The 19,693-nt window shown below is 31.3% G+C and overlaps 2 protein-coding genes across 2 annotated transcripts; both read right to left on the bottom strand.

The window, feature by feature from the left end:
* Window positions 1-3,031: 3,031 nt before the first annotated feature.
* Window positions 3,032-8,060, bottom strand: LOC127263988 (cytochrome P450 85A1-like). The gene is made up of 9 exons (XM_051293313.1): window positions 7,852-8,060; window positions 5,893-6,211; window positions 4,757-4,906; window positions 4,415-4,669; window positions 4,191-4,277; window positions 3,997-4,075; window positions 3,801-3,907; window positions 3,584-3,714; window positions 3,032-3,131 (listed from the first exon to the last, which is right to left on the bottom strand). Exons 1-9 carry the CDS (start codon window positions 8,058-8,060, stop codon window positions 3,032-3,034), a joined length of 1,437 nt encoding a protein of 478 aa, XP_051149270.1.
* An 8,315-nt stretch (window positions 8,061-16,375) lies between these two features.
* On the bottom strand, window positions 16,376-19,014 carry LOC127264128 (probable 6-phosphogluconolactonase 2). Its single transcript, XM_051293530.1, has 4 exons — window positions 18,864-19,014; window positions 18,071-18,284; window positions 17,842-17,977; window positions 16,376-16,994 (listed from the first exon to the last, which is right to left on the bottom strand). The coding sequence occupies exons 2-4, from the start codon at window positions 18,244-18,246 to the stop codon at window positions 16,509-16,511; spliced, it is 798 nt and encodes a 265-aa protein (XP_051149487.1). The 5' UTR covers window positions 18,247-18,284; window positions 18,864-19,014; the 3' UTR covers window positions 16,376-16,508.
* Between the last annotated feature and the right edge of the window lie 679 nt (window positions 19,015-19,693).

The following is a 19,693-nucleotide window of genomic DNA, read 5'->3' as shown; positions in this document are numbered from 1 at the left end:
TTCTCTCATTCAGACACCAACGCAAGTTTTATACGCCCAAAACGTACCATCAAACCTCCTGCATGGATTAACGATTATGTTAGTCCATACACAACCAACCGTTCTATTCCTGCATCGTCCTCGTCTAGCATATGGTACAATGTCTCCGCTATTGATGATCAAGAACCAAAATTCTATAATCAGGCTTAGCATGAAGCTGTTTGGCAAGCTGCCATGACAGAGGAGTTAAAGGCCCTGGCCAAGAATGGCACATGGGAAGTCACCAAATTCATGGTGTCAAACCAATAGCATGTAAATGGGTTTTCCGCCTAAAGCGGAATTCGGATGGAAGTATTCAACGATACAAGGCTCGTCTTGTAGCTAAGGGATATCTCCAAATACCAGTGAAATACTACAATGAATCATTTGCTCCTGTAGCTAAAGTTGTCACTGTCCGTGTTCTTCTTGCTATTGCATCCTTGAATCAATGGCCTGTCCACCAATTGGATATTAACAATGCATTTCTACATGGATTTCTTGATGAAGATATCTACATGGTGCCTCCGCAAGATAGTTGCATTTCCTCTGGTCTTGTTTGTAAGCTTAAAATTCATTATACGGTCTTAAACAGGCTCCTCGTCAGTGGTATAAGAAATTCTCCTCCAAAGTCATTGATTTTGGCTTTGTTCAGTTGTCAAATGATCATTGTCTCTTCATTTTCTCCAAAGATGGTCATTTTACAACACTTCTCGTATATGTTGACGATATTCTAATCACTGGATACTCCGGCAGCGTTATTACAGCCATCAAAGAGTTCCTTCATCAAAAGTTCACTATTAAGAATTTAGGCATGGGTAATTTATTCTTAGGAATACAAATCGAGCACACTTCAACTGGAATTGCAGTCTCTCAACAACGATTTATTGCAGATATTCTCCATGAAACAGGACTTCATAAAGCCAATTCAAGTCCCACACCATGTGCAGTCAGCCTCAAATTACAAAAAGCCAATGGAAATATTTTGTCTCAGCCCGAGAAATATCGTCGACTAGTAGATCGTTTACTCTACTTGACCATGACTCACCCTGATATTAGCTATGTTGTTCAACAACTCACACAGTTCATGAGCGCTCCTACATCTACACATTGGGCAGCTGCTCTTCGGGTTGTGAAATATTTTAAAGGAACCCAGCACCAACAACTCATCTTTCCTTCAACCGGAAATCTCACCTTAACTACATTCTCCGATGCTGACTGGGACTCTTGTATGGATTCTTGCAAGTCACTTACTGGCTTTTGCTTGTTCATCGGCCCATGTCTAGTATCTTGGAAGACAAAGAAACAATCCACCATTGCCAGGTCTTCTGCCGAAGCGGAATATCGTGCTTTCGCATTCACTGTCTCTGAACTTATTTGACTCATGTACCTTCTTCGCGATTTTCATACTCCAGTTCCCACTCCCGTTTCCTTTTACTGTGACAATCAATCCACGATCCACATGATCAAGAATCCCGTTCATCATGAGAAGACCAAACATTTCGATATTGATTGTCATTTCATTAGACATCACTATACTTCTGGCCTTTTCGAACCAATTTATGTTCCATCTTCTCAACAATTAGCTGATATTTTTACCAAGGCTCTGTCATCGGACCTCTTCCGCACTACATGCGTCAAGCTGAACTTGGGTTATTCAATCCCTTTCAGCTTGCGGGGGAATGATAAAAGATAATTCAGTTACATTTGTTAATCAGTTAGATAGGAGTTAAAAATACTGTCTGTTTAGTAATATTCAAAAAAAAAATTGTTAATTCTTTTTATGCAACTTTTGTCCTTGTAGATTTCTTTAAAGCTTGAATGTTGTTTTAATAGTATCAAACACATGATCTCATATTTAAAAACTAAGAATTAAATTATTATATTTACTCAGTGCGCGCACTTTCGAATAGCAGTTGCAGATTTCTGCGTTATAGAAAAAATTAAATTAAATCATTAAGTTATACTTTTATTTTTTATTATATATTCATTTGTTTATATATAAGTATTTATTTTTTAAATATATAATTAACTAAATTGGGTTGAGACTCTGTCCGATTTTAATAGACCAGACGCAGCCCAGTTTATGGTCAAATTGACATAGTTCAAATTTTTTTCTAATCTTTTTTTTAATTCTAACATGATTTTTTCAGCATCGAATTTTCAAAATCGTGTTTATTTTTCCAGATTGTCGCACCATAATTCCACAATGAATTGAATTATTACTGCAAGACTCGTTTATATATATATATATATATAATTCGCTCTTTCTACACGACGTGTGGTCAGGTCGGTCCATGTGCACGACAATAAATATAAATAAATAAATAAAGAATCATTAATACAGCAACATATTCCATCCGTTTTCAATTTGGCTATTCAATGAATTTGAAAGCGTCGTCTCCGGTCGTGCCCAAAAGTATCTATACGTATGGAGACTGTTCAGTCAGTCAGTCAGTCCATAACACACACACACACACAGCCACGTGTCCACACCCATCATTTTCCTTAAAATATATTTTAGTCCACGTTTCGTATTATGGTTAAAAGTGGCCACTAATTACACTTACCAATAAATCACTTTTCCTGACCCACACGTTAATTTATAAAATCCTTTTCTAAATGGAGTTTTATTCCTGTCCGTACCAATAATGTCACAACATAATAATAATAATTATTATTATTTATTATTATTGAAATCATGAACATGGGCAAGCTTAATTTAGGGGTGGGTGAATGCAACATGGATTGACAGCCAGTTTTCTTCACATTAATTCAATCCCCAGGCCATGTGCACCATATAAACCTGTCCACACTTTGTGCCACTTTTTGACAATTTAAGAAAACATTCTTATTTCTTAAATAGATCGATCTATTAGATCATTTTTATTTTTAGATATGCAAAATGTAAATTAAATTAAATCCCAAGAAGAATATTATTCTTATTGTGGTGACTTAGAAAGACACATTTATTATTTGGAGCCCAAATTGAAATAGAAAATGGGCCGGGCCGGGCTTAGGAGGACAATTCCAGTTTGGTGAGTTTGATGTTGTATCCATTGGGCGCCATCACTCTCGGGAACACCTCCAGCTTCTGCTTTCCATCTTCTTCCCACCTTATAATTCATTTCAATTTCAAATTCCAATTAATTAATTTTGTAAGTGGAAAATTTTCGCAATTTTAATTATTCAGCGCCGAAAATGCCTATGTGACGGCACCCGTGTGATTCGCTGGAAGACACGTGTCCGCTGGGTCAGCAATACCTAGCAGACACACATAAATTTTATTTTATTTTTTTAATTTTCAATTTTCAAAGTTTCCTTTGAAAATTTTTTGTTTTTACAAAAAAATAATAAAAAAATTATAAATTCATATGTCCGCTATGTGTCGCTGACTTGATAGACACATGTCTCCTGGTGAGTCACGTGGGTGTCATGTAAGCAGGTCCGGCACTAGAGGACTAAAAATGTGAAAAATTTTCATTTACTAGACTAATTTAAGATAGACTCCAGTTACGAGACTAAAATGATAAAGGTCGTCAGATTACCAATTAATTAATGTAATTACCTATAGGTTGTGACAAAGAGGTGGAGGAATAGAGAGATTAGGACAATTCCGAGGTCCTTGCCAGGGCAGACTCTCCCCCCGCCGCCGAACAGCAAGAAGTACGGATTTGCCTCCAACTTGCATTTCCTATCCTGATAATAATAATAATAATAATTTGTTCAATTAATAATTAATTAAGGAGGTAATTAAGATAATTATATATATTATTATTAATTACGAGCCATCTGGATGGGTTGAATTGGAGAGGGTTTGGGTAGAGGTGAGGATCGTAGTTGAGCTCCCTCGTGTACACGTAGATTCTCCATCCTTTCGGCACAACAAACCCTTTATTCATCAACACTAATTTAATTAATTAATTATTAATTAGTTGTCTCTACGTGTACATATATATATATATATATGTATGCATGTACCGTTGAGCTCCACGTCGTTGGTCGTCTTCCTCATAACCCCGTTGACAATTGTCGACAGCCTCGACGCCTCCATGATAACCTGCATTCACAAACACAAATAATTTATTGAAATATTTTAAATATTCGGTTTTAAATTTAATAGATTTATATATTAACTAATTAATTTTTTATTTTTTTTAAAAAAAAAAACTTACTGCACGGGTGAAGCGCATGGCTTTGTAGTCCTCCCAATCCAAGCCCAGCTTCCCACCTCTCTTCTTCTTAATCCCAAAATGCTCTTCCTGCATATCAATAGTAATAATAATGGAATATAAATATAATCTCGATTATCATCCATCTTGCAACCTGGGAAGATGCAAAACCCTAAAAACGAGGTTATTACAATAAATAAATATAATAAAAAATATTAACAGTGGACCTTGAATTCTTGCAGTATTTGGGGGTGATCATGGAGGTACTTGACACACATCATCAGAGTCTTGGAAACAGTCTCATAGCCCGAATACAGAATTGTCACAATTTGCTCAATGATCTCGTCGTCATCACTCAGAGAATACTTTTGTTCCTCATTCCTTACAAGAATCTCCAACATATCTCGTGCTTCTTTTTCTTTCATCTCGCCCCTTCTCTTCTCCAACATCTCTGCCAGAATCTTCTTTACTTTTTTCTTTGCCTGAATATATATATATATATGTAAGTAATTAAAACTGTAATAACATATACATATATGTATGTATGTATGTATTGATGATGTCCTAACCATCATCCCCGTCCGATAATTCGAGCCGGGAATGTTGATCGGAAGCGACAGGGTCCCCGTCTGCAGCTTGTCAAACTCGGCCTTAAACTCGTCGTAGATCGAATTCGAGTCGGCCCCCATAATCTGCTTGAACATCACCATGAATGCAAACTGCAATGTAATTGAGAAGGAAACATGTTAATTAATACTAGTAATTTCTTACAATTCAACAAAATATATTTATAATTTCCAAAATTTTAAAAATAATATAAATTTGAATATTTGATATGATATGTTGCATGTGAGATAGATTAGATATTTGATATAATTTTTTTTTTAAAAAAAAATATTGATGAATAATAAAATAAAATAAAATAAAAATTGAAAGTATATATGTAAACTTAGTTTAAAATATAACAAGGACGAATGAAATGTGACATTATTTTTAAGATATACTCTAAAAGAGTAACATGATAAGGGATTTTAGATATAGGAATGTGTATATATATATATATAGTCCATTTGTTTATTGATTCAATCGTAGTCGGTTCGATTTTACTGTTTAAATATAAAATATATTTCTTTCATCCTTTAACAAATTATTTATTTTTTATTTTGGTTTATCTCACAATAAAATATTTATTTTTCTTTTTAATAATTGTATTATATACTTAACATTACAAATACATTTACAACTTACAGCATATTACACAAATATCATTATTTTTATATCACACAATACTAACAAAATTATTTCAGTCATTTCTATTATATTCATGCTACATATCAATGTAACACTAATATACTCTAAACTAAAAAGTAAACGGATATCAACTTAAGGGACGAATGAAATATTTGATTCATATTTAAATTACAATAGTATAATATATATTTAATTTTAAAATACAGTGAAGTATTCTAAAAATCACATCTAGTGTCAACCTATAACCAAACACATTTGTATCTTTTTTAAAAGAAAAAATATTGTTATTTCTTTTTTCAAGTCTATATTATATATATATATATACACACACGGGTATTGATTAACTATCGTAAGTAGATAAATAAATTAATAATATATATCTCAAATAATTTAAATTTTTAGGTGATGCAGTTATTCAGATCATCTAACAACTTGATTAATTAGTTATAATTACCTCCAAGGCCTTTTCTTGGAAATCAAGGGTGATGCCATCCCATGAGGAGATAAAGTCGAATGTGTGCGCAACAACGTTGTGGAAGATGTTGTCTTTGATGGCGGGGGCGCCGACAAGGGACAGCAAATTCTTGCTGATGATGCGATGGGCATCGCCACTGACGGTGGAGATGTTTTGACCCAAAATATCGACCATGGATTTCGGGTACCCCGGAACAATGCCCTTCGATTCATTCTTGAGGATGTATCTGTTGAGGTCTGGATCCATTGATATTATTGCAGGACTTCCTAGGATGTGTGTCTTGAACACACTTCCATACCTGTCTCAATAAATAAATAAAACCGAGGGTTAGATTGATGTGTTTCAAAATATTTTTTTGGTATTTCGAATTATTTTGATAATAATAGAAATTTGAATCAAAGTATGAAAATAATATTATTTTCAATATTTCCTTTGTTATCCAAATTTTTTTTTAATTTTTTTTTTTTTATCATCTAAATTTATCTTGTTGTTTTAGTAAAAAAAATATTTTTTTTACTTTTTCTTTACTAAAAATTTTTACTTTTATCTATTTTGTTTAAAATTTTTATCCCGTCAAATGAGCACACAATTAGATTACTGGAGGGAATATTATTTTATTTTTATAAATAGATAATGGAAAACATAAGTAAACGTAGCAACTTCCCTTGTAATAATGCATACACTACCCAAATGAAATTTTATGCACTTCCAATATTCTTTCGATACTTTTCTCTTATTATCTTATTTGAAAATAAAAATGATAGGTTGGCTAGAAGTACATTAAAGTTGTATAATGTAACTTTGATAATATTGTATTTGTGTGCCATTATTATGCATGCATGTTTATTAAAAATGATACATATGAATAGCTAAATGTATGCATGAATATATAAGATTATTTTTTTATAAAAAAAAAAAAAGAGTAAAATTATGGAATTAAGTATAAAAACATTCAATTTAAACTATTAAAATAATACGAAACACAACTTAAAATTTTCCAAAACTGCAAACCTTCCAAAGTTCTTTCTAAACGTACAGAACTTACAAAAAATATGCTCCAACAAATTAATTTCCAACTTATTTTAACAATAAACACAACAAATTCCGAATCAAGACTAATACTTATAATAAAACCGACTTAACCTAAAATTGTTTTAAGAATTTATTTATTAGTAAATAGTTGTAGTATATAAAACATAAAAAGTTAAAAGTTAAAAAAAAAATGTATATATATATATAAGTTGAGTGTAGAATAGGTGAAATTATCAATAATTCTCATGTAATTTAGCAATTCAGTGTAAATTCCAAATCAAGACTAATATTTATAATAAAACCAACTTAACGTAATATGATTTTAATAAGTTAATTAGTAAATATTAGTAGTATATAAAATATAAACAATTAAAAGTAAAAAAAAAAATGTATATATATATGTTGAGTGCAGAATAGGTAAAATTACCAATAACTCTCATACAATTTAGCAATTCAGTGTAAATCCTTACTCTCATGTAATTTAGCAATTCAGTGTAAATTCCGAAACAAGACTAATATTTATAATAAAACAAACTTAAACTAATATTGTTTTAAGAAGTTATTATTACTAAATATTAGTAGTATATAAAACATAAAGAATTAAAAGTTAAAAAAAATGTATACATATATATATATATTGAGCGCATAATAGGTTAAATTACCAACAATTCTCATATAATTTAACAATTTTGCCTAAATTTTTTAATATATTAAAAATTGTATAACGTCATTTTATATTTTTAAAATCATATATGAAACTCCACCATATAAAAGACTCATTGCACCAGAAAAATGTAAAAAAGAATTTTATACAATAATTTTAAAAAAAATATAAGAAAGAATAAGCAATTTTCAAAGTACAAGGAATATTTATTTTGAATTCGAAACCATAAAGAAATTATTTACCTTTGTCGTTGGGCGATCATAAATTGAGGACCCTTTTGTATAAAATCCTTAGTCTCTCCGAAAAGTGGCCAGCCCATAGTCCCCGGCGGCAGTGGGAGGCGCCGCCCTTTTCTGCGGCGGCTGCAGTATTTGGTCTGATTCCATTTGACCAGACATACCCACAATACACCAAACCCTAAAACCACCCAAACCCAAAATGTCTCCACCATTTCCAAAAACCCTATATATAAATAAATTGCATAAAATGGAGAAGAAATCTTACAATTGGGAGAGTTAGAGAGAATGGACGTCGTCTGCTGATTTATATTGAATTTTAGGGGAGGAGGGGGGCTGAATCTATTGTAATCAAATCTCAGTAATTATCAATAAATATACATACTATCATATTATATAGTTAACGATAATACAATGTTTTAATTTTTAAAATCATATTAACGATAATACGATGTTTTAATTTTAAAATCTAATTTTTTTTAAAGATCTATTGTATTCAAATCTCAGTAATTATCAATAAATATACATACTATCATATTAACTAACGATAATACAATGTTTTAATTTTTAAATATTATTTTTTTTAAGATTTGGCAGCAATTATTATTTACCTGTTAAGATTATAAATACTTGGTAAGTAAGTTATTTGATTTTACCTATTAAATATAAAACGATGCGTGTATAGGCATACTACCAAAATATATGTAATTTTTTAATATAAAAAATAATATAATTTTATATTTTTTATTAATTTGTTCCTCCTAAATTTTATTTTTATAGGGTAAAAAATAATATAAAATTTGAGTATTTATTAATTTATACTTTTAGTCTTTAATTTATTTCGTATAGTTTTATTGATTTCTTTTAAAAAAACATTTAATTTTCTCCATTTTTTTTTAAAATTCGGATGTACTGAAAAAAATTTAAAAAAAAAAAAAAACAACATTAAATCAATAAAAAAAAAAATAATTGATATTTTGCTCCTCCAAAATTTTATGGTTGATCCGGTCACTCTGGTGTAGAAATCACTGTTCAAATTTCAACATAAAAATAAGTAACAAAAAAAATTTGTAACATAAATTTTCATAACAAAATGTGAATGGTCAACGCCTCTAAATGCACGTGGAAAATTTATTTGTTATGATTTTTGCAATGCAACTAAAGGTTTGGATCTTTTTTTATTAAAAATTTCTCCGTAACCAAAAATCTGGTAAAATTACTTCATAGTCGTGAAAATAACTTTTTCTGACAAAATTTACGGTGTAAATACTTCTTGGTCGTGAAAGTAACTATTTGTTACAAATTTTTTGGTAACAAAAAAACTAATAGCAATACTTTCTAGGTTGTAAAAGAACCTTTATTTTATGACCTAAAAAATATACCAATTACCACATCACTTTTTTATGAAATTACTTTCGTAACATATAAATAAAATTTGATTTTTCATATTAAATACAAAAATCTTAAGGAAACTTACAAAATGATGTCGATTTAATGACATTTTAAAACACACCAAAAATATAAATACATATATGTTTCTGGACAACAATATCAAGTACGCACTACACAATACATAAAATATTCAATAATCCAAAGAAGAATACACAAAAATATCAATTCAATATAATCGACAATAGATTTTCAATATAGCAAATAAACTAATCGGCAAACATGGTCATAGTTGATGCAATCTATGAGGAGACACTCAGGGACAGCAAAACAACTATAATGAAATACAGACTTATACAGAATTATAACACACAAAAAATATCATTAGATTATATAATTCAATATAATCGACAATAGATTTTCAATATAGCAAATAAACTAATCGGCAAACATGGTCATAGTTGATGCAATCTACGAGGAGACACTCAGGGACAGCAAAACAACTATAATGAAATACAGACTTATACAGAATTATAACACAAAAAAAAAAAAAAAAAATTATGTATATCTTTATATAACTTGAAAGAAAAATTATAAATATCATTAGATATCCGTGCACATTAACCGTCAGTGGTTCATGAATTTCGGTCCCCGACATCTCTGACCCTTTTTCGGTAGGGCAAGAGTCCTACAATACATATAAAAATGGATAAGTGGCAACTACAACGAGGTGAAACATGCCACACCATTTACGTAGAGATTGTTGCATACTTACATAGACTTGTTGTGATGTTCCAATGAAAAATTTAATAAAGAGAAAATAGTTGATTTTCTTAGTATCTTTCTGAAAAACTTAATAAATTAGTTGTATTGTAATCATGAGAGCATGAAGATAAAATTGTACCTTTAGAAGAGAGAATTTGTTCTGAGCGCGGTATACTTTCACTTTTACGGTTATTTGGCATGTTGGTGTTAACAAGGGCTTTAACAATATTCATTTGATTTCATTGTATCAGTGAAACTAGAGCTTTCACTGAACTAAAAACATAGAGTTCTTATCGAGTTGTTAATAAGTTTTTTATTTTCTTCATTTTCATTAGTTTTTTGAGCTAGACAAGTATGCAAAAGACAAAAAAAAAATGAACGAGTCGCTATCTGTTGGAAAACGGTAGATTGTGTATAGTGCTAATGAAAATCTTGAGTTATTTGAAATATACTATTGTCTTTGACATACAATATATAAAATATCATTTAGTACTTGAAATTATTGTGATGTGTACTGGATATCTGACACAAAAGATTCATAGTCTACAAACAGGGATGTCTTCATGATCGAAGGTGGAGCAACTTCGTGGAAGTCTATGAAAATATTTTGTAAAGCTTGATCCACCATGGAATCAGAATTCATCGCTTTAGATAAAAGTCAGTAAAGAAGCCGAATGACTTAGAAATTTTTTGGATAATATTCAATTTTTTACAAAGTCAGTGCCCCCGGTAATGATACATTGTGATACCCAAGTTCTAATAGCAAAGGCTAAGAATGATATTTACAATGGTAAATTTCAATGTATCCAACACACACAACACTGTGAGACAATTGATCACTAGTTGGGTTATGACTGTTGACTAAATTAGGTCAATAGAAAACCTTGCGAATCCACTAACCATTGAGTTACATCATGATCAAATGTATAAAGTGTTTAAGGAAATGGATATGAAATCCACAAATTAAAATACAATTACAGTGGTTATCCAATCAAATCACTTGAAAATCCTAAGCTTGGTTCAATAGATAAACTAAGTGGTAATAGTTCAGCACAGGTATTAGTTGTCACAAACTCGTGCTGACAACGACCACGAAGCAGAGCTGCTCAAAATGTGATCATATCGGAATTCCGATAACTCATTCCTTCGTCAAACTATCTAGCGAGTAAAAGTGATAAACACTCCGTCAGATCAGGAAGAAGAGAAAGTTGGGGTTAAGAGCATCAAACTCACTTCTTTGTTGGGACTGGGTCAACTCAATACTAGTATGATATTGTCCGCTTTGGACTGAGCCCGCACGGATTTGTTTTTGGATATTCTCCAAAAGGCCTCATACTAATGGAGTTCACTTGGGACTTATAAGGTGTGTAATTTTCTTCACAACTTCTAATGTGGGACTTGGGGGCAGCAATCCTCCCCTCAAACCAAGGACCAACCAATGGACCTTCCCTGCCCATCTTGTACCGCCTATCACAAAGGGATCCGCTGCCTGACCACCTCAATTGGGACCGACCCAACACCGCCAGGAGACTTTCGATACAAGGCACATCCGCAGGTCACGAGGGCGAGCCCACCACCACAGCCAATGCTCAATGCCACCCAGTCCACTTTACCATCTAGTCGGGCTCTGATACCACTGTTGGGACTTGGTCAACTCAATACTAGTATGATATTGTCCGCTTTGGGCTGAGCTCGCACGAATTTGTTTTTGGATATTCTCCAAAAGGCCTCATACTAGCGGAGTTCACTTGGGACTTATAAGGTGTGTAATTTTCTTCACAACTTCCAATGTGGGACTTGGGTTTGCACCCCAACAATCCTCCCCTCAAACCAAGGACCAACCAATGGATCTTCCCTGCCCATCTTGTACCGGCTATCACAAAAGGACCCGCTGTCTGACCACCTCAATTGAGACCGACCCAACACCGCCAGGAGACTTTCGATACAAGGCACATCCGCAGGTCACGAGGGCGAGCCCTCCACCACAACCAATGCCCAATGTCACCCAGTCCACTTCACCATCTAGCCGGGCTCTGATACCACTGTTGGGATTGGGTCAACTCAACACTAGTATGATATTGTCCGCTTTGGGCTGAGCCCGCACGGATTTATTTTTGGATATTCTCCAAAATGCCTCATACTAGTAGAGTTCACTTGGGGACTTATAAGGTGTGTAATTTTCTTCACAACTTCCAATGTGAGACTTGGGTTTGCACCCCAAAATTTCTCACTCTAAACTTAACTCTCGAAACCCTCCTAACAACCGGAACACACTTCACGGATAAGTTGACCACCTTAAACCATCCATTTTGTTTTGTGTGATCATAAACCGAGAAGTGTAAAATAAGCAAGGTTGTTGTCAGATTGTTGCAGCAACCCGATAAAACATTTTGCTGCAAATGGAAACTTGAATTTGACAACAGCAAGAAGGAATGGAAGTGCATTGTCCATATGCCAAAATAGGAAATAAGGGATTTCTACATTTAACATGTATGATATAAAATTTTATTATATAAAAAATAAGATTTGTATTTTATATATTTTATTAATATATAATGATAAAAATATTTAAAATATCAATAACATTACTCATATAAAAATTAAAAAATAAATAATATCATAATTTATTATTAAAAATATATAAATTGATACTACCTAAAATATTATGTTTCTAACCAAATAGGTCATTTGACCCGGAACGGTTGAAGTATTATAGTATTATTCAAGCCAGACTACAATTTTATAATATGTATTACCAAATTTTAGAGTAAAAATTATTATTAGTCTCATTCAAATTCAATATTTTTAAATTTTTGATCCAACCCAAATTTTTTTTATCAAAATTAATTCATACAAAACATAATTATTAATTTTTATACCAACATTCAAATTTTAATGGACCGTGCTGACATATAACTGTAACGAAAACATAGATGGTGGTTGAATTAGATCGAACACGACCGCCGTATTTTTTATGCACACACTCGTATTTATACCTTCAAAATTATGAATGAGAAACTGAGAAGTAGACTTTATAGAGCAAAGCAATAGCCGTCAGATTTTTTATTTTTTATATGTGGTAATAATTAAATTATATTAAATAAATTGAATTTTTTAATAAAAATATTATTTTAGTCTATAATATATATTTTTCAATCATCTTCTCCTTTCTTCTTATTTTTCTTTTACTTCGTTTTCATCTTCCCTAACTTATTTTTACAGCACCCTCATTCACCATCTTCTTCTTCGTCTTCCCTCTTTTTTCCTAATTTTATTTCTTCTCTCCTTCCACCATTTTCTTTATACCAGAAATTGAAAAAAAGAATTGAAATTATCAAAAATAAATTCCCGGGTTGCCAGGAAAACCCTTTCTTTGATGGCCGCCTACCGGTGATTTTCTCCAGCGCCCTACAACATTGCTATACCGATAGGTCATCTTCGTTAAGCAGTGGAAAGATATACAAAACTCTTCCATAATTAATGAAAATTTTAATTTGAAAAACAAGTCTGCTAAGTTTTCACCTCCAATTTAATTTTTATTAAATAGTAACAGTCAAACTGTCAAAAGAACACAGTCGCATTCTGCATTTAGATATTAGAACCGGGCATGTTTGTGATGAACAAGCCGTGTTGAATTCGGCCATGACCACTTCTGTTTTCGTTACAGTTACGTCATCGTTAAAATCCGTTTAAACGTTAGTGTATATATATATATATAAAGAGCTCAAGTGACCCTACATTTCTTTATTTGCAATCTTGCAATGTTTGAATTTTGAGATTTTTATTTATTTGTTTTTTCTTTTACAGTTTTTTATGTAATAGTAGACATACAGTTTTGAAGTTTATTTTGAAGTGGATTAGTTTTTCACGAAGTAATTTTTATAGTGAAGTAAGATTTGAAACTTCATCTATTGTCACGAAAAAAGAAAATCTTTTCAGGCAAATTTTACAGGATATTATTTTTTTTTAAATTTAATTTATGGCAGAAGCAACAGAAACTTTTAAAGTAGAAGACAGAAACTTTTAGGGTAGAAACAACATAAACTTTTACTTCTTATTCAAGTTCTTATATTTTCTTGTTTATTTGAATTTTTTTTTTTGTGGTAGAAGACAAAAATTTTTACCGAAAAAAATTGCCACCGGGAGCAGGAGCAGAAGTCCGTGGTAAGTTTTTCAATAAATTTTACACGGTGTTGTTTTTTTTTTTAATTTAATTTTTACTTATCTCTCAAGTTCTTATATTTTCCTGTTATTTGATTCATATTTATTTTTATTAATTATATTTTATTGAATTTTTGTATAATTTTTTAACTTTTTTTTATGGTAGAAGACAAAATTTTTATTAATTATATTATTTTGAATTTTTATATAATTTTTTAGCCTTTTTTTTTTTTAACGGTAGAAGACAAAAATTTTTCTACCGGAAAAGATTGTCACCGGGAGCAGGATTAGAAGTTCGTCTTCTTGAAGTAATTTTTTGAATAAATTTAAGTTTTTCAATAAATTTTAAACGGTGTTGTTCTTTTTTTTTTAATTTAATTTTTACTTCTTTCTCAAGTTCTTATATTTTCCTATTATTTGATTCATATTTATTTTTATTAATTATATTTTTATTTTTTTTTAGCCCTGTTACAAAATTTTTATTAATTATATTTTTTTGAATTTTTGTATAATTTTTTAGCCCTGTCTTTTTTTTTTTATTGTTAGAAAACAAAATTTTTCTACCGGAAAAGATTACCACAGGAGCATTTTTTTTAAGTAAGTTTTTTAATAAATTTAAGTTTTTCAATAAATTTTTTACGTGTTGTTCTTTTTTTTTTAATTTAATTTTTACTTTTTTCTCAAGTTATTATATTTTCCTGTTATTTGCTTCATATTTATTTTTATTAATTATATTTTTTAAGACAAAATATTTATTAATTTTTAATTTTCGTATAATTTTATTAGCTATGTTTATATATATATATATATATATATGGTAGAAGACAAAAATTTTCTATCGAAAAGGATTGCCACCGGAAGCAGGAGCAGAAGTCTGTTTTCTTGAAGTAAGTTTTTGAATAAATTTAAGTTTTTCAATAAATTTTATACTGTGTTCTTTTTTTTTAATTTAATTTTTTAAACCTTGTTTTTTTATGGTAGAAGACAATTTTTCTACCGAAAAAGATTACGGAAGTCCATCTTCTTGAAGTAAGTTTTTGAATAAATTTAAGTTTTTCAATAAATTTTACATTGTTCTTTCTTTTTAAATTTAATTTTTATTTCTCTTTTTTATGGTAGAAGACAAAATACCATCGGGAGCATGAGCAAAAGTCAGTCTTCTTGAAGTAAGTTTTTCAATAAATTTTACACGGTGTTGTTCTTTTTTTTTTATTTAATTTTTACTCATTTCTCAAATTCTTATATTTTTCTGTTATTTGATTCATATTTATTTTTATTAATTATATTTTTTCGAATTTTTGTATAATTTTTTAGTCCTTTTTTTTCCGGTAGAAGACAAATTTTTTATTAATTGTATTTTTTTGAATTTTTGTATAATTTTTTAGTCTTTATTATTATTGTAGAAGACAATTTTTCTATTGGAAAATATTACCACCGAGAGTAGGAGCAGAAGTCCGTTTTCTTGAAGTAAGTTTTTGAATAAATCTAAAGTTCTTATATTTTCCTATTATTTGATTTATATTTATTTTTATTAATTATATTTTTTTGAATTTTAGTATAATTTTTGAGCCCTATGTTTTTTTTTAATGGTAGAAAACAATTTTTCTACCATAAAAACCAGGAGCAAAAGTCTGTTTTTTTAAAAGTAAATTTTTGAATGAATTTGAGTTTTTGAATAAATTTCTATTGATGAATTATCTAATAAATTTTTGTATAATTTAATTTTTTCAATAAATTTAGACATAACTTTATATTCAATCAAAAATAATTTGTAGAAAGAATAATCCCTAGAATAATACCCAGTACTTTTTTACATCCACGGTAGGAAAGAATATTTCATCTATATTTAATAATACTATTATATTAGAATCTTATATTCAATTAAGAAATAAAAGTAAAATACTTCAAAATTAAATATTTACTTTATAATTGGACGGAGATAGTATAATTCATTGATATTATTTTATTTTTTTATATTGATTAAAAATATATATAATATATAAAAAAATTACTATTAAATAAAAATATATGATTATAATTTTTTTCGTTGAGCACGGATATTCCGCTAGTTTTAATACAATTTTGATACTATTCTGCATTCTATGGCCCATCCCATTTTCGAATTCCCAACTACATAATACAGTTCAAACTATACCTATTTAAACATATACAGTAACTGGGCTGTTGGCCTACCAAGCACTTAAGGTAGAATGGCTGGTCCAAGGTCCAGTTACTTATAATAAAATTATATAAAATATAATTTCAAAATTACATTTAATTAGATCAAATAATTCATTTTTCCGAATGCAAAATGAACCAACAAAGTTCCCAAATTGCCACACTACAAATCACTCTGAAAATTTTGCACCTCCAAGTTTAGATGCAGCTGCACTGTCCAAAAACCACACAACCTCCCCTTTCGCCGGCCGGACCATTCCCGCCGGCGGCACCTCCGGCCCTCCACCCTCCACCGCCACCCGCACTGCCTCCGCCTTGTTGCCGCCGGCAACAACCACCGCGACGCTGGAGGCAGAGTTTATTACGGGCAACGTGAACGTGATCCTCTCCGGGGGCGGCTTGGGCGAGTCCGTAATAAACGTCACCCACTGCTGGCACTCGTTAAGGGCCGGGTGGTCCGGGAACAGTGACGCCACATGCCCGTCCGGCCCCATCCCGAGTAGGATCAGGTCGAACCTCGGACAGTCGCTAGTCTCGGACACGCTAATCACGCGCGTCTTTACGAGTTGTCTGATCACAAACTCGTAGTCCTCCGCAGCCTGCTCGGCAGTCACCGTGTCGTTGATCGAGTGCACGTGGCTGTGGACGATCGGGACCTGCCCCGACAGAAACGACAACCTCGATTATTACACAACATAATTGTTAAATCCAAATAGGGGCAGTGAGACTTGAACACAGAACGTCTCGACTCTGATACTATGTTAAATAATCATCTTATTTAAAAACTTATTAAGCAAAACAGCATAAAACTTTCATTCTGTCATTAGTTTAACGGTGATTATTCTAGATGCGTCGTAACTAGAGCTGTTAAACGAACCGAGCCGTTCGTGAACTCGGCTCGGTTAAAACTCGTTCTCGAACGTTAACGAGCCGAGCCGAACAACATAAACAGACTCGTTTGATTAACGAACGAGGCCGAGCTTTGTTCGCGAATGTTTGTTTAAATAATATATTTATTATAAATATTATATATACATATAAAATTATAATTTATAAATAAATAAAATATTAATTTAAAATATATAAATATAATAATTTTAAATTTTCTTTATAATTTATATATAAATTTTAAAAAATAAAACAAACAAGCTCAAACGAGCTTAATTGAGTCGAACACGAGCTCAAACAATAAAAATTCTTAATAAACCGAGCTCGAAAGCTTAACGAACAAATACGAGCCTTGTTTGCGAACGTTAACGAACACTTAAAATTTGGCTCGGCTCGGCTCGGATCATTAAAAGCTCTACTCCTAACTGTGGAAGTAGTTCGAAAGGGGAGTTAAATGCAAGGTTTCCAAAACTATAAGGAAGTCTGATGCAATTTTAAAACAACGGGAGATTTAACGCAATTTTCACAAACAACAGGTGGATTTTATGCTATTTCACGTACTTATTATATAGTCAACCCACAAATTTGTTCCTACAAAACTAAGAAACATCGTACCCTCGACAGAAATCCATCCTTGGCGAGCTTGTAATTGCTATCGGCGTGGCTTTTGGCGACGACGCGCTCATCGGCCCATAGCACGTACCATTTGGTCCAATCGACTGTCTTATTGTACGGCGCTTCGCAGAGCTTCCTACACATCGACACAACAGAAACCAGACATCAATGTCACATTTTAAACTCTCCATTGCCATTGTAATAACATAAACTCGATCAAATCTCGTACCCCATCAAAGATATGAGCGAGCCACCAGACAAGGCAACGGCGAATACGCCTCGCTCTTTTATCGCAACCTCAGACAATTCGGCAATGTAATCAGCCAAATTGCTCCCCAATTCATCCACATTTTCGTGGATTCGGAGCACTCTTCCGTTGGTTTTATTATCCCCCGAAAGAGACATGTTTGTACTGCCGAGATTACTGCCCTAAACAGCTAATGCTATATTCAGACACGCAGAGGAAATCAATGGCGTTTAGTACAAAAATATAAATAAGCACTAAACTTTCTACAAATTAAATTCATCTGATTTTTATTTTTTTTTTTTCTTTTTTAAAATTTTTGCTCAATCGATTAATAAATCGGCAGCATTAATCCAGAAACCCTCGGAGGAATACTTTGTAAATCATAATCTTCAATTGCAAGCACAGAATCGATATAACAGTTGTCATCATCACAATAAAGTAGGATTCAATTTCAGGAAGTAATAATACGACAACAAAAATCTGCAGTGCAGAATGAAATAAGAAGAACAAAAACCCCCAAAAATACTAAAAATCAACGATGCGAAAGCAAAATAAATTAAAAAGACCCAAATACTTGTTGAATCAGTGTTGGAAAAAGTAAATCAAACAGCATTCGCAGTCGAAGCCCCAGTCGGAAATCAAAATCTCCGATTCCAAACGCTCCGACACGAACAACGTCGGCAATCGTTAAAATTCAGAAATTGGGGTGAGAGAAATCATAAGAACTCCGATCAACAATCTTAGTGTGAGAAAGACAGAGAAAGAGAGGACTTACAGAGGAGGAGAGAGAAAAAAAAATCCTGAGTGTCAGAAGAAGGGCAGAAACTGAGGGTGGAACAATGGAAGAAGCAGAAGAAGAAGAAGATCGGTATCATCAACCCCTTTTTGTTTCTATACACAACCAAAAATAATAATAATAAATAAATAATATTTTGTAAATTCGGAATTTCTTGAGTGGAAGTAAAAACGGCCACACGCATTAATAATAAATATGCATATATAAATGACGGGTGTGTTTGTTCGAATGATTGGATTAGATTTTTACTGTTTATTTTTTTTTTTTCTAAAAATATCAAATCAAATATTTAGTTTTATTTTTATTAAAAATTAATTTTATATTAAAATTCACATTATATAACTATTCAAATTTAAAATTTTTACTATTTAAATCCAAAATCCAAAACCCTAGACAAACACAAAAGTAGAAAAAGAAAAGGTCTGCTTTGAATACAAAAATCTAAAACCCAATTAAAATTAAAAAAGATAATAATAATAAAATAAAATAAAGAACCTACTTTGACAAAAGGGGCTAAGTAACAACAAAGAATTAGCAATGTCTTAATAAACATACCAATTAAAAAGATAATCCCAAAATACATACATACATACATGCATACATGGAATGCCATGAAAAAAGTGGACCACCGAATTGTTTATTTACAAATGCATATATAAATTCAAGATCAGATCAGATCTACATCCATTTTATCACTAATCCTAACATTATTATTATTATTATTATTATTATTATTTATCTCTCCCTCTCCTAACAAATTTTTTATTTTTCCATTTTATCACGTCTCGTAACAAAGTATCAATTTCTTT

This window comes from Andrographis paniculata, unplaced genomic scaffold (genome assembly GCF_009805555.1).
Source record: "Andrographis paniculata isolate CXL003 unplaced genomic scaffold, ASM980555v1 Contig69END, whole genome shotgun sequence".
Lineage (NCBI taxonomy): Eukaryota > Viridiplantae > Streptophyta > Magnoliopsida > Lamiales > Acanthaceae > Andrographis > Andrographis paniculata.
Note: the sequence above shows the minus strand (reverse complement) of the source record. Positions and strands in the feature narration are given on the sequence as shown.

Coding starts and splice junctions, on each gene's coding strand:
- LOC127263988 (XM_051293313.1), bottom strand. CDS start 8,060: ATGGTGGAGACATTTTGGGTTTGGGTGGTTTTAGGGTTTGGTGTATTG. Junction 6,212..7,851: donor ATGATCGCCCAACGACAAAG/GTAAATAATTTC, acceptor TTATTGAGACAG/GTATGGAAGTGTGTTCAAGA. Junction 3,908..3,996: donor CAACGACGTGGAGCTCAACG/GTACATGCATAC, acceptor TGATGAATAAAG/GGTTTGTTGTGCCGAAAGGA.
- LOC127264128 (XM_051293530.1), bottom strand. CDS start 18,246: ATGTCTCTTTCGGGGGATAATAAAACCAACGGAAGAGTGCTCCGAATC. Junction 17,978..18,070: donor TCGCTCATATCTTTGATGGG/GTACGAGATTTG, acceptor GTCGATGTGTAG/GAAGCTCTGCGAAGCGCCGT. Junction 16,995..17,841: donor AGGATGGATTTCTGTCGAGG/GTACGATGTTTC, acceptor CTGTCGGGGCAG/GTCCCGATCGTCCACAGCCA.